General features: G+C 36.7%; 1 protein-coding gene across 1 annotated transcript in view; it reads right to left on the bottom strand.

Annotated features, from left to right (window-relative positions):
• Positions 1-5,245: 5,245 nt before the first annotated feature.
• jph3b (junctophilin 3b) overlaps positions 5,246-16,283 on the bottom strand; it is a 43,894-nt gene continuing 32,856 nt past the window's right edge. The window contains exons 4-6 of the mRNA XM_077210426.1: positions 14,201-14,325; positions 11,404-12,380; positions 5,246-8,271 (exon numbers count right to left, since the gene is read on the bottom strand). Coding sequence (XP_077066541.1) covers positions 8,191-8,271; positions 11,404-12,380; positions 14,201-14,325 — 1,183 coding nt within the window. The 3' untranslated portion in view covers positions 5,246-8,190. The remainder of the gene's footprint in view (positions 8,272-11,403; positions 12,381-14,200; positions 14,326-16,283) is intronic.

Here is a 16,283-nt window from a genome sequence, read left to right as displayed (position 1 = left end):
TTTCTGAAACAGATTTTGAAGCCATTTTTGGGTCGTGATCACAGCTGTAAATCATACTAAGCATTATTAAATTTCATAAATTTTGATCAAAATATTTTATTAATTTTGTCATTTAGCATGAGCGAACAGAAGTTTATTTTTAATGCGGAAGCAATAGGCAAATTACAGGCAAAAATAGACCCTCAACATAAATTGTGTTTGTTAAAAGTAATCATGCAATATAGTTAGTGATTTGAACCAGAGAAATCATAAAGATTATTCATAATCTTTCTTTTCTGTCCTGTTTCAAATGTCAAAGAGAAAAGAAAACATTTTCTAACTTTAAGTGCCATTATACCTGACTAGTGATTATCAAAAAGGGATTTATAAAAAGTTTTTGTACGTTCCTGCGATTGAGCACTCTAAACACAACTAATATGAATGAAATCACAAGAGGGGGAAAAAAGCTAAATAAATGTACCGTAATAAGGATAAAAGCAGTGTTGATGTTAATATACTATTATAATATGTATTAATATTTTAAATTAGTTTTTTAATTTTTTTAATTTTATCATATTTTTGAATTTCATTTGATCAAGATTTCTATTTTTCGTTGACGCTTTTTTAAGTTTAAGTTTTTTTATTTAGCTTTATTTAAATTAATAAAAACAATTTTAACAGTTTTAGTTAATAATAACAACACTGGAAAAAACTAGCCGCCAGTAAAACAATAGAATAAGGTGGCAAAAAGTGAATTTTATAAACGTGAGAGATAATAGCGGCAAATATCAGAACAGGTTTTGTTGTGTTTTGTGAAAGACATAAACATTAATGAGAAGTTTCCTCAAGACTTTGAGCTAAAGAAAGCTAAAGAGGATGGCCAGGCGGAAATCACAGTTTCCAAATGAAAGGCGCTTCCCACATTGACCTATTTTTTTTTTTTGTTGGCTGTGAAGAATGAGCGATGTAGAATGAGAAGCGAATGAATAATATATGGCGGATAGAGAGATGGATGAGGTTACGATTACGCAGCCAACTGTCTCCTCATCTCCCCTCTTTCTCTCTCCATCTCTCATCTCGCCATCTTTTTTTAAAAATTCTGTATTTCTTTTTTAAAAAGACAGAGTTTATAAATAACTAAAAAGTCACCATTTTTAAAACACTGCTCTGACGTCCTGAAGCACATAAGACTGCTGTCGTCAGAGACATGTCAGAAGAGAGTGTGTGTGTGAGAGAGAAAGACATTTAAATAAGGAGAAACGGGGACAGAATTGCTACTTCTTAAAGATTTACTAAGATGTTTGTAGGTCACATTACTTGATTAATTCCATTTATTTACCTAGTGGCTGTCTTTATGACCTCATTAGTCCGCTGAACCAATCAGAAAGAGAGTTTGATAAAAGATAATGAATCATAATTGAGGCTTGACTAATTCTATAGCTTGGGGACACTTTTCCTCACATTATCTAATTTGCTTGGACACAGTTTGAATAGGCTTGTAAATGGAGCCATTTAATGTTCTTTTTCATAAAAAAAGCTAAAGAAAAAAAAAAAAATATATATTCAGTATATAGGGTCTGTAATCTTTATTAATTTAATTTAAAAATAAATTGTAAGGATTAAAAGTGACAGTAAATATATAATATTAAAGACAAATATTTCCATTTCAGATAAATGCTGTTTTTTAAAAACTTTATATTTATCAAAGAATACTGAAAGAAGTCACGCTTTCCAAAAAATATTAAGCAGCAGAACTGTTTTCTACATTGATAATAATAAGAAATGTATTTCTTACTGTATTTTTGATCAAATAATTGCAACCTTGGTGAGCAAATTAGACATCTTTAAAAAAAATAAAGTCTTAATGGCTTCAAATGTCTGAATAATAGCATGCATTTATAATCCTATTTTTATTTTTATGAATGCATTGCATTGAATGCATTCATAAAAACATTCTCTTCACCATCATGCAAAAAATCTCATTCTCATTACTGTTTTTAAATGTCTACATTGTCATAATATTTGTTGTACTGTCTTTGTGCTAATGTAAAATAATTATATTATAATAAACTTTGATACAGTAAAATAATTATTAATGTAATGCAATACATTTTATTTCCATTCAAAAATACTTAAATTATACATTATTGTAATATTTGGTGTACCTTTCATATATGCTGATTTAAATAAAATTATTTTATTATAGTGTGTTTTACTGTAATATAGTTACAAAAATTACAACTAGAATAATGACAATTTTTTTAAATACATTTGATTAATGGGAGTTTAAAAAAACGTAAAACTAAAGCATCTGGGCACATTACAATAATGAGAGTAAAAAAATATAAGCCTAACTGTCATGAAAATAATGTTGCATTTGCAAAAATCTTAATGATCCTAATAATTGGCTTAACTCATTATGCAAAACATATTTGTTTTCTCTATTTGATTTAGAGATAACCCATAAATGTTTTTGTGAGATTTGCCAATGCGCTGGAAGGGTCGTTTCGAGAACACGTCATCTTTGTCTCTTTCTCTCGCTCTCTCTCCTTCTTGACTTCCGTCTTACCAATAGATTTAAAGAAATCACTCATAATCCTCTTCTAGTGCTGGGACAAGGCTGAACTCTACACAGTGATTCTGTTACAGTAATCTCAGACAAAATTGGCTTAACATCCTAGCAGACAGACAACCTGTCAGGCGCACAGTAATGTGGAGGGGAGAAAGAGGCAGTCATGTAAAAATGCCACCGATGCCCATTAGGGTCAAAGGAAGTACGCTGGCGTAATGTCATTAGATTATCCCACAGGTTTTAACTAACCCATACTTGCACCCATGCTGAAATTCCGGTATTATGTTCACTATATGTGGTTTATTGGTATGCTGTAGTGTTAAGGCCCGTTCACACCAATAATGATGACTGTAACGATAACTATATTAGCGTCCACGTCAACGCACGATATCGGTCTGTTTATTATAAGCGTACTGCCGCTTTAAATGCTCAAGCTCTTAAAAGCCGGATGGATTGTGTTTGGCTGTCAATGTTTTTATCGTTCATCTGCTGGAAAATATCGTTAAAGTGATTCCAACGATTATCGTTCCCCTTTGTCTTAATCATTATAGTTGTGGTGTGGACTCTATTCTTTTACATTTAGATGTATCGTTATAGTTATCGTCCTTGGTGTGAACGGGCCTTTATTCTTGTACCCAGCTAGCTTTAAAGGAATAGTTCTCGAAAAATAAAAAAGTAGCTTAAATTGTATTTTGTATTTTATTGTAGCAAATTAGCACTTTTATGTTACTGTTATGGTACATTTTTTTTTGTTTTTTTAGAGTTTGACAGACCCAGTCCCCATCCACTTTCATTATATGGAAAAGAGCAGCCAGAACAGTCATCAAAATATCTTCTTTTATGTTCCACAAAAGAAAGAAAGTCATACAGGTTTAGAACGACACGAGGGTAAGTAAATGATGACGACATTTTCATTTTCATGTGAACTATTCCTTTAAGATCAAGATTTTGCACAGGTGCCTCTGAGGACATTTACGAACCATCTCAAGTCAGTTATAGGGGTGGATTTTTACACTTATTTGTAAGCATTCCACCTCCATGATTCAGTTTTGTGACAATAGGAGAGATGACATGGGGTTAGTTTCTGCAGGAGAGGACAAGGATGAAAGTGAGAGAAAGAGACAAAACAAGGACATGAGAGAGACTTTGAAGATAAAACGAATTGATCTTGTGCCCCTACAGACTGTATTTCATATTTTCAGTGCATTTCATTTTTTTTTTCACTCGCAATCCATCAAGTAGGTTCATTTACATTCATGACAATCTTTCTGGAGGACGTCCTGACAAATACGTACAGTGCTTTTTTCAAAACAAGATAACCTTCATATGTGTGAAGTGTCCTGTTAAATAGGCCACGCCCTTAATTATTGGCCACACCCCTTGCTTGCTGGAGAACAATTCCATATTAAGGCTGCTATATTGCGATGACACGCACTCACCGGGGAAATCTGAATGCATCACCTGCTTACCTGTTTTTGTTCAGTCGTCTGCACTGAGAATATTTCATCACTTTCACTGTAACTTGAGTAAAATGAACCCACGAAGATGTCTGAGTTGTATTTTACCCCAAAATCAAAAGAAAAAACATAAGAATTATATTTTGCCAGACAATGAATGACCATTACTGTGCTTTTTCTTGCAGTGTAACATTTTCAAGCAAATTTTCCTTCTCTCATTGCCTTTTTTTTGGTAAATCGTATTGATGATTCTCATTATTTATTTGACTTTATGACTGTAATAAATTCTGTAATACAATGATTTTTCTATTAAAATCAACATAAAGGTTGTAAAAGCATAATACAATAATGTATAAATGCTGTAAAATTCAAATAACATATCACGAAATTTTTTTAGAAATTATATTTTACTGTATGTAAAGACAATGAAGGCCATTTTACGGCTGTTATTTTTTGCATTGTTTTCATCACAGTTAAGTACTTTCCTCTAAAATCTCTGTTCAGTAATGCATCCAAATGGTTTACTTTTTTTTTTGTAATTCTTACAGTAATTAAATAAGTTTCATTGCTGTTGTAATTTTAATTTAATACTTTTTTTTCAGAAGAAAAAATGACTTATGGCATATTACACTATAGTATTACTAGTAGCGTACAATTTAATTTAGTCCTACTTCACAGTAATGGTGTAAAAGGTGTATGTCTGGGGAGAGTGCATTGATATCTTAATTGCCATAAATTATCTCACATTTAAAATATCTGGTTACACTTTATTTTAAGGTGTCTTTGTTACAGTGTAATTATATATTTAAGTACTGACTAATATTAATTAACTACATGTACTTACGATAGGGTTAGGAATTGGTTGAGGGTTAGTTGTAATTATGCATAATTACTATGTACTTATGTACTTGAGCATACTGTTATTACTATGGTAAGTACATGTAAAATATGTAACAAGGACACTGTAAAATAAAGTTACCAAATATGTTAACAATTTTAAAATAGTTTTCATTGTCTGTATCCAGATATATAATTTCGTTTTATATTTTAATTTTGGGTGAAACATGACTTTTTTGTCAGCTTGACCCTCTGATTTTTTTATTATTTTTTTAGTTCCACAATATCATTCCCATCTTCTGTAAATGCATCACCAAGTGACCACTTGTTACTTTTGTAACAGATACGGAGAAAGACAGCAGAAACAAAAACCCAGACTCAATAACCACAACACAAGTGCTTACTTTCAAACACTTTCATTATTTTCTCCATATAACTCATAAAGAAACAGACCTCCAGGAAAAGTAAAGAACTGAATGATAGAGGAAGAGAAAGAGAGAGATAAAAGAACTGGGCATGCTTGGGCATGCTATAGGCGCATAGGGTGACGGATACATCCAGGCCAAACGGTACAAGAGCCAGCGGTGCGGGTCAACTGCAGCAACTCTGCTTCAAATAACCTTTGGAATCCCACTATCCCAGTCACATACAGCCGTTGTGGTTTCAAAGTGAGCCAGTCAGCGATTCACAAACTTCCTGGACCAACCCAAGGGCTCGAGGTGAGCAAATGTACAACTCCATACATCCTTTACATCAGCAAAGTTGTCATTTGTACATTTCATTTTTTTTACCTTTACTATTTATTTTTTTTTTTTTTTACCGGCTGGATAGAGAAACGGAGAAATATGGGGAAGGAAGGGCGAGAAAGAGGGATAGAGAAAGAGTACACAAACTGTGAGTGAATCATTGCCAGGAGGACAGACTCAAGGGGGAGAGTACAAGCCCATACACACATGCTATAAAAACATCTCAGTCTTTACGTTCTGTTAGCTGGCTATAAAAAATAAAGAAAACACCTCTCTTTGATTGTTTTAGTTTCATCTCTGATTTTGGGGCAGAAAGGCCTCTGGATGCGGGGACCAGCACTTGGACCTCGGGTTCATCATTGGCATGCCCGATCAGAACTATTCCATTGTGTATCATACCGTTGGCCAATAAGGTAAAAGATTTCAACACTCTTATGACAGTTTGTTGGACAATTGGTGATAATCTCATTCGTACATTTTCAAAGGGTCTGCTTGCGTTCCTTTAAAGAAACGACAATCACCCAAAAATGAAAATTCTGACATCATTCCAAACCTGTGTGCATTTCTTTGTTCTGCTGAACACAAAGGAAGATATTGAAGAATGTCAGTAATCAAGCAGTTGATGGGCTCCATTGACCACAACTGATTGGTTACGAACATTCTTCAAAATATCTTCTTTTGTGTTCAGCAGACGAAATAAATTCATACAGGTTTGGAAGGACATGAGAGTGAATAAATGATGACAGAATAATTTTTGGGTGAACTATCCCTTTAAGTGTTCGTTTTAGGGGTCAACCTTTATGGTGAAGTTTTACCAACAAATCATACATTTATTTACGAATGAGGTCATATGAATTCATACAAAATCGTCAATTCGTACAATACTCACGAATTTATGAACATTTTGATGCAAGTCCGAATGAAATCTGTTTTTACACCGTGTCCAAAACTGTTATCACACTTTTCCGTATGTTTTTTCCCGATAAGGTTATCTATACAAAACTAAAACATACATTAGCATGCAACTTTGTTTTTTTTCTTTTACTTTTAGAAAAACAAGGCAGTCGGCATTTTTCAGACGTCTTGCAAATAGCTAAAAAAGTTTTTTTTTTCCTTTTATCAATAAATATTAGTTTTTTTGAAAGCAGCAGTTGGGAAAAAAACTTTAACAGTCTCTTGAATGTCTGGTCGGGAACACCAGCATCTTGCGCAGCATGGCTTTCAGGTGTGCATGGTGAGGTTGGCAGGTGCTCGCACGTTCTCGTGATTTCATCAAAGAGAGTGTAGAGGTTTATAATGATGACCTCACAGAATGTCATGTGCTAGCCCTCATACAACATTCAAACAATGTTTAAATAACATATAATTCTGCGAAAAAAAGATCAAACTTAGGAAAGTGCTTCCGAAGATCAAACCCATGCTACGTTTTGTTGAATGTACAGTGTATAATCTAACATGCAGGACCTGCTTATGAAAAGATAAATGAGTCAAACTATGTTATGATTTATTTAGCTGAAATTTGGAGCAAGATTAATGACAAAGCCCTTTCAGATCGTAGAACTTTTGCATCTGGGAATTTTTCCAAATGCATATGGGTCAGATTCGCCCGAGTGCAAATGTTGCAAATGCAGAAACTCTGGTTGCACTGTCTCTGTAGGCATCAGACTTGAACTGTTACTAACCCACTTTGGTGTGGTTGTGCTTGTTTGGCCGATTTCTTTTTGACATACGCAACATATTTAGGCAAATTTACAGGTGTTAAGACAGCAAAAAGCTTTATAGCCTCAGTTTAAGTCCATTATCATTAAAACGTGTCTATAATTCTCATTTCAGGCCCACCATGACATTCTGGGGTCCACTGGTATTTGACGTACCACACAGAAGGAAAATGGAGGTGTACTGGAAATGAGAGGAGCGCTTGGCATGTTATTCCGATGAGTGACAAAAACAAAGACATGGAAAAACATAAGCAATGCTAAGGAGTGGTGCTTGAGGGAGGCGGGTGGTGTTAGACAGGGGCCGTTTCCCATCACTTTGAACCTGTTGACATCATAGCTGTGTAAGGCTGCCATCACCCGAAAAGATGTTGATGGTTGTCTCCCTTCACCCTTATGGCACCTTGCACACCCTCCCTCACCAAAGCCACCGTTCAAATGAGTCCAACACCCAAATACAAACCAAAAACCAAATGAAAACCGAGAAAAGCCACCAGCATTGTCAAGAAAAAGGCAAGTAAGAATGTGAAATAAAAAAGAGAAACAATTATATCAATTTATATCAGCATTAATGAGTGAGTGAATACATAGGATAAAACTAGAAGTTCAAAAGGATGCTTGTAACTATTTCAGATAAAAAAAAAAAAAGGAAATTAAGAAATCAAAACAAGCTCTTTGGAGACAGAAAAGCAGACAGAACCGCTGAGCCAAGTTTTGTCTTGTTACCTTCCTCAGTCCTCATACTGACATGCTGTAACTTCGATAGAAGTACATTGGTCGTTTGTTTAAAAAAAACGGACCGGGACCAGATCAGTCGTGATGATACTAGTATTGATTTGATGATAGTGTAGCTGGACAAGAGGAATTGATAGGCAATGCAGAGTTTAAATAAAAAAATGGACAAACAAAATGGCGACTCCAATGTTGAGCAAAATCACCATGACTACCAGAATAGAGTTGGAGCCCTGTTGAGTGAGAGAGAAAAAGAGAAAAGTCAGTATTTGTTTATACAGTGTGGATTTCACTCAAAAATAATATTGTTTATTGGCATGCTGTCTAACTTGATTCACTAAAGAACAAGTGCAAACACGCTAAAAAATCTCTGGTAAACACAATTTGTAATTACACATCAAGGACCCCAAAACGATTTTATTTGCTGAAAGAGCCTTTAATTAGTACTCTATTTATTGCCTGATTAGAAATCCTACAAATGAACTTTAGTCTGAACTAAAGTCTTATGACAATTAATGTCTGAAGCAATAGATAGTAAAAAAAAATTGTAGTAGGTGAACTAATCACTTAGTGCATCAGCTTAGTATTCAGCTAGCATAGCCTATACCCTATACAAGTCGCTTAAGCTTAAAATATATAGCCTACTTTAGTTTTGATGAGAACGCTTGATGTATGGATAAAGCAAAACACATAGCTTTTCAAAGTATCACAAAGTAAACACATTAAGTAAATTGCTTGAAACATGCCCACTATAAAGTTTCAACCTTGTCCAGTGTCAGCGCTACTTCTCTCCAGATGTTATGACAAATTTCTTTGTACTCTTTTAAACTACTTGCAGGTATCTCTTAACCCCCTCACACAAGCTCTTGTAAATTGCGGCTGTCAGTTGTTGTTGCTTTTTCCAGTAGTTTGTTGACATCGTTCCGTCTCTTCCTTTTCTTTTTCAACCTTGAAACAATAGGCTGCCACAATTTTAGCACCTTGTAAACAAACTAACTAACAAACTAAAAAAATAAATGGGGTGGTGCAAGCTGAGCTCACAGATTATCCGCGATTAGAAAAATCAGTCTGCGCATGTACAGTATGCGCATACTATGCTGATGTTGAAATTTACATCACTCACAAACCATAGTGTATGCATAAAAAACCAAGTATATTTTGGGTTTTACCCTACACATAATCACAGCCAACCTTACAGATTTTTATCAACGTCTATAGTCAGAATTGTATGTACCAAAATTGCTATGTTGTGGAGTTTTGCAGCTGTCAGGTGCACTTTCCTGGGACATTACAGCATTGCGTTACAACTACAGTCTAGGCCCCTAAACAAGCTCTTTAAAATGCCCAAAAGTGCAATTGACTACACTCTGTGTCTGGATATTAGTTGGTTATAGCGCTCTTCTCAATCTTAGAGTGCTGCAGATAGTTAACATTAGTGCAAGTAGTTCTTACTTTTGTGAATACACTGCAATCTATAAACCTAATTTGCATAGAAAGGAAGCGTGTTTGTACTGAAAAAGAATGACAACGACTGAAATACTCAAGCTGTTGCGTATATATCGCAGTGAAATTGTGCTGAAATATCACTTGCTAAAGTTGTGCAACTGTTAAGTAAATTTCCTCTTCAGTGTATTACGCAGTCAACATACTAGAGTCCTAGATTCACTTCAAAACACACTTGCACACTACAGTGCGTGTATAAAGAAAGCCTGCATGATTATTCCATTCCCCTCGGTTCACCGGAGAGATACGGTATTATCTGAATGGAAATGAGAATCTGCACTGCATTGTGCCAGCCCTCGTAAGGACAAACGTATTTGCAAAGAGCTCCGTTTGTCGAGCACGCTTTTGTAATTAATGGGCTCATGTAAGCGTAACGTGGACAATGTTTACAACCATTGAGCAGAGGGACACGCGTGCTGCACATGCAAGACACATGTGAGAAATTAAATTAGGCTGTGACAAGCGAACCGGACACAGTACTGTTGAGAAGATGCCGTGAGCGTTGATTTTGCACATTGAATTAGGACAATCATATCTTACACAGTCACATTTAGGGCATCTTCCTGTTGACCAACCACATTTTGCTCTCCATAGTTGTTGTATTGTATGGTCCTGTTCTTCTTCCTGCTGTGCTTAGCTAACCAGTTGTTTAGATATCTTCGGAACATATAAATGTTGTTAAAAGCATTGACAGTGTTTGTTAATACCTGAAGTAGGACTAGCTATTGTGCCGATGTGTTTCTGTTTCATGTTAACCTGTCTTACACAAGTCTGCTGCATTGCTTGCCTCTCTGCAGCTGCAAACATAAACCCCCTCCTTACTAGAACTCAGTCTTGTCATTTGATTGGCCACAACACGAGCAAGGCATAAGCTGTTCCCTAGCAACAGAGAGTGGGACAGCCAATGCAGGGCTGCGTTGTGGAAGGAGCCACTTTGCCAATTTGCTGTTACCAAGGTGTTCTTAGTGCAGCAAGAGATCGTAGGGCCGCTAGGCAGTGGAAGGGGACAGTTTGAAGTTTGGATATGTGTGCAGGTTATGTGTCTTGGGCTGTTGTCGCCTCCTATGTTCCATTGGGACTCCGAACGCCTACACTATGTTTGTGGAGGTTATTCTTCCTACACATGCGTTCTCAGGCACCGATGCCTACTAAAACATCTGGTGCGGTTGCATTTGATTAGAAATGTATTAAATCAGTTTTAAAATAGTATAATTACATTTTGATTCACTATTCAAGTGATTTATTGGACAATTTATCGGACAAATATTAAGATTCTGTTGTCATTTACTCACTCTCATGTTGTTCCAAAATCACTTTCTTTCTTCCATGAAATACAAAAAAAGAGACATTCTGAAGACTTGTCACTTTTGTCCTTGCGAATACAATGAATGGATACAAAAACACCATCAAATTGGCACGTCCAATCTTAATATCAGATGTAAACATGGCCTTAGATACAGGTATAATAAAGCACACCTGAACTAATCAAGGTCTTCAGAGTTACTAGAAATGTCCAGACAAGTGAGTTAAGCCAGGTTGAAACTAAACACTGCAGGATATTAGCCCTTCAGGAGCAGGTTTGGATACCCCTACCATAAGATTCGTCATCCGTTTCTCACTCAGAGCACACAAGGGCCACTTTTACCATACTTTTATGGTGTTTAACATCCTTTTTAAAGCTTTAGAGCTTCTGTCTTTAAAGCTTGAGTCTTTAACAATTTGCCTTTTTGTGTTGCACAGAAGAAAGTCAAACAGATTTGGACTGACTTGAGGGTGAGTAAATGATACTAGAACTTTTAATTTTGGGTAAACTACTCCTTAAAGTCCTCTCCCTGTGTTCAGTGTAGTGCATCTTTACTTACCGAGTTCACTTTGAGCTGAGACTGATTCTCGTCTTCGTGCTGTAGTGCAATAGGTGGGGATTTCTGTGGGGGGGAGAGCGTGAGGTCCCTGCGGAGGGGCCGTGCCTCTAACTTTTCCCCCACTCGTAGACTGTCCAACTTTTGCACTGAGTCTGGAGCCGGCCCCTCCCGGGCATCCCTGGGCCCTGAGGCATCTCGAACGTCCCGCTCCCGGTCGCAATTTTTACCCCGTCGCTGTAGTGTATGTGCTCGGGACTCCGAGTGACCAGGCCTCTCCTCCCCATGCCCATAGGGCTTCTGGGAGTTATGGGAGTCCATTGGCTGTAACGGCCTCATCTCCATTTCGTAATTGCTCAGTTTTTCCTCGTCCTGCTCTAGGAGACGGGAGTGAGCCAAACTGTCCCCGTGTGCCCGCTGAGACGTCCAGGAAGCAGAGGGTCCGTCTGGCCTCCTTTCCCGTGGCGTTTTGTGATTGGAGGAGCTGTGGTCTCGAGGCTTATGATTGGAGGCGTGCTTGCCGCCGTTGGCCCGTGCTGCCCCAACCCGCACCTCGTCCTGTACAGAAGGGGTTGTAGAGCGGCTGCTGCCACGACTACCGCCTCTACTACTGCCCCCACGAGAGGCACGCTTGTCCTCACTCCAGCTGTTAGCCCTCAGGTACTCTCCACCTCCACCTCCACCCGAACCACCACCACCTCTCCCCTCCATCAGCACCTGGATCTCTTGCGTTCCGCCTCGCTCCTCGTCCACCGCAGTCTGTCGCAGGAAGCGGGCATTTTTGGTGCGGTGGGTAGATTTGGTGGTCGGGCTTCGGGGAGGTGTGGAGGGCCGGCTGGGACTTGGGCTCACGTCTGGGGTCAGGTCTGGAGGTGTGGAACCCTTCATATAGAGCTCAGTACTGTCCGCAGTCCCACTGGAGATCACTTCCACATCGTTCTCACTCGAGTTCTGCTGTTTGGGTCGCTGGCACTCCACTCCTTCACGAAGACATAGAGACAACAAGTCTAAGTTTTCATTTTAAAACATGTAGTCTTGCCACATGCTTGAAATGTACTGAAAAGGGGGTGTATGGGATAGGAACATGCTCTTGAAGAAGCTTCCATCTGTCTTAATCAAAATTGATAAATAAAGATGTAGCTAATAAAGATAAAACAGAAATTGTTTTGTACAGACCTGAATCAAATTCTTATTCGTCTACAAATAATTTCAGAATTTAAAATCTTTATGCTGCTCCTTTCAGTGCAACGTATTTCAAGACTCATTAAGACTTTTGTTGTCGTTATTAAATGAAAATCTGTAGTCTGTAATCATTTGGGTTCACATTCAAAATCAAAAATGGAGCATTGCTTTCTAAAGTTTATATTTTATAATATAAGGCTAAAGTTAAAAAGTTATTTGGTATTTTTATATTTTAAAAAGTAATTGAATAGCATTGTTAAATGTAATGATTATAAATTTTTCATACTGTATATTATAATATTGTGGTGCCTAAATTCAGTGGTGCCTAACTTTTAGGATTTAAAATGATTGTTTTGAGTTTGTAGTATTTGATTTAGACAAATTATTTATTTATTTATTTTATTTATTTATTAGTTAACGGCTATGAGACATGAAAACAACTATCAGCTTATCATATCAGCCAGAATTTTTATATTGGTGCATCCCTTATGTTTTTTATAGTCTTTTTGATGGTATGGTTACTATAAGCTGTAGATATATGAAAAAAGAACAGCAAGAAGATTCTTCAGTAATTCTCCTTTTGTGTTCCAAAGAAAAAAAGAACAGCTTGGTTGGTGGATTTGGAACAACATAAGGGTAAATCATAACAGAATTTTTATTTTGGGGGTGAATTATTCCTGTACTTCACTCGATTGCTTGAAGCACATGAACCATTCCTGGTATTACAGTTTAACTTATCAAAGCTTTCCTGAGTCAGCACCACGAATCAGCTCGGCTAATGAGAATGAAGATTTCATCCCTATGCGCCTGTACGTACATAACTTTCAACTTAACCTTATAAAGGCTTGTATTCCAACTGTAAACATAATTTACAAATCTGTTGCAAGTCCGCACATCTCAGCCAAGTTTGTCCTAACATCTCTAAGGTCATCATATGACGTAAATTTATCATTTAGAAATATCAACCGTTCCAGGAGGTCTCATACACTGATCCAGCACAGCGTGTGTGCTTATAGCTCTCCTGTAAAGGGTTGTTTTGTGATGGGATTGGCATAAATTCTGCCAATGTGTGGGGGTGTGACAGCGACCGAAAGAGTGACTGCGTTTACAGTATGTGTGTTTATGTGTGTGGGTGGTGTGAATATGTGTGTGTGTGGGTATTGTGTGTGCATGCATAAATTTCATTGTGTATGTCGGCTAGCTTCGCGTGGGCTTGTCGGAAAGGTCAACGCTGACCTCCCCTTATCTTCTTATTGCCTCTTCTATCACTCATTCCCCCCGCACGGCACGGTAGGAGCATTGACCCCTACAGCCCTGAACCCATCCGGCACCTACACGTACACACATGGACGCTTTCACCGTCACTCTGTTGTTCCTACCCTGAGCTATTACTAACATGTACATCTACCTCTTGGTGCTCGCAAGCACTAAATTGTAAGTCATCTAGAGAATCGGTGAATAATATTTGCAGCTTTCAAATCACGGTGGGAGAGTATTTTTAAAGTTAACTAATTGGCATATTTAGCATTCGCAGTGAACTGTAAAAGCTTAGTCGTACTGTCAAACAGTTTGAAGTCCCAGTTATTTTTAGTCTCCAGACTCGGCTGGTTGCACTCACTGTTTCCTCTGTGCTGGAAAGAAGGGGAAAACTCTTTGGCGGTTATCCGTGCCAGCCTGCTCTCTTCCTGGGCTTTCTGCGCTGCCGTTGTCGCGGCGTCGGCTTTCCCTCTGGCGTGAGCTGTCCTGTGGATGTTGCGGTCCGGGCCAGTGCGGTTTAGGTGTAGAGAGAAAGACAGGGTTAGAAAAGGACAGGGCTGGTGGTCTTACATTTAAGTTGAAGTGTGTAGTTTATGAACCACTAGGGTTACCAAAAGGAATTGAAAAGATGCTTTTTAACAATTACACATTTTAGTTTTAAACTCAAATATTTGACAACTAAAGACACACACACACGTGTATTTATTCATTTTAAAATTAATTAAAACAATTTTATAATAAAATTTAAAAAAAAATGAATTTTAAAAAATGTATGTTGTCATTAAAGTTAAAATATATAATAAACCTGTTCTAATGTAAATATGACATGCTGTGGTTACAGAATACTTAATCAAAACTTTATCCAGAAACTATTTCAGAGATGTTTGAGACAAAATGTTAAATCTTTATAGGCTAAACATTTTCTAAGTGAATAGGCAAAAAGCAAATTAAAAAAAAAATTTGGTTCCTGGTCTTATTGTAAATAAATCACCAATGATTAGACGAATGATTACAAATAAAAAAACCTGCCTTTGAAATCTTAAATTACTTTTCCTCTGAAAAGTCTTTCTTTTTCCTTTTTCTGATATTTTAGCATGGTTTTTGCAAACTCTCATTCTGGCTCTATTCTGGGACATAACACACATTAACAAACAAAAGGGGGAATAATCACAAAGAAATAGAAAAATTCTCAAAAATTGTTGGGCGAGGTAGTGAGTAAAATCAGTAAGTTTTAGTCCAACGTGATAACTTTAAATAGAATTTTCGGGAAAAAGAAAATCCTCTCCGGGTCAAAATGACCCGAACACAACTTGTATGTCACATTAAAGAAAGTTTTACACTGAAATTTCAGTAATCCTATAGCAAAAGTATACGTAAGTATTGGCTTACCATTATAGTTTTATCATGTTTTATGGGTGTTTTTGTTGTTTAGTTTTTATCTGGGAAAACCTTGCTTAATGAGGCAGACAACAGCAAAATGCACATAAGTACAGTTTATAAGGGACATGCTTCACCAAGATCTTGACACTCCGATTATCCAAGGGTTGATGATAAATACAGGCTGAAGGCAAACAATTACACAGCTTCACACATCCTCACTCTGAGAGACGCTCTCGGGACTCCACAGAGTTATGCCTTTTTGACACTGTAATTCTAACTTGTTTTAACTCTGTGAACTTGCCAAGACTCTACTTCATGATCTGTAAAACTAACTTTACTGCAGTTTAAATAACCACATTTAAATGTAAATATCACATGCTGTCAAATGGTTGCAGAATTCTCCAATAACTTTTTTCATTTTGTTAATACAACATTTTCTGAACAAATAAGCCAACCCCTCCAAAATGTTACAATTGTCCTCTACAATACACAAGTACTGTTTTCTAATTCCCATATGGACCTCTAAGAACAGGCAACAGTGCTTGCTTCGGCTGCTAAATAATTCACTGAGGAAATCAATGTGCTCTGTGTCTAAGAGAATAAAAGAGAGCTAGCGTTCACAACCTCATCTTTTAATGTGTGATTCCCCATTCATCACAGCCATCTGTTTTACCTGTGTGCGATCGAGACTTCGACTTTGCATGATGATGACGCACAGCATCATGCTGACATGTGGGATTGCGTACTGCAAAACAAATCATTTCTCAATCAGTATTTTTGCCCATGTTTTCCAGTAAATATAAAATTAGATAAACTGATTTGAGAGGCAAAATTGTGCGCGATAGAAAAAATATTACTTTGACACATTATTGGCAAAATAATATAGGAATAATTTATTTTTTATTTTATTTTTAGTTAATTATAAGTATTTTTATTTAGTCATTTAATTTTAATTGTATTTATTAAAATTATTAATTTCATAAAAAATATTATTAAACTATTAATAAAGTGTTCAATTGTATTGAGTAAATTTTAACATTAGAGTATTAATAATTTAATTTGAG

Source organism: Siphateles boraxobius, unplaced genomic scaffold (genome assembly GCF_051911475.1).
Source record: "Siphateles boraxobius isolate OS27281-9 unplaced genomic scaffold, OSU_SipBor_1 65, whole genome shotgun sequence".
In the NCBI taxonomy this organism is placed as follows: Eukaryota; Metazoa; Chordata; class Actinopteri; order Cypriniformes; family Leuciscidae; genus Siphateles; species Siphateles boraxobius.
Note: the sequence above shows the minus strand (reverse complement) of the source record. Positions and strands in the feature narration are given on the sequence as shown.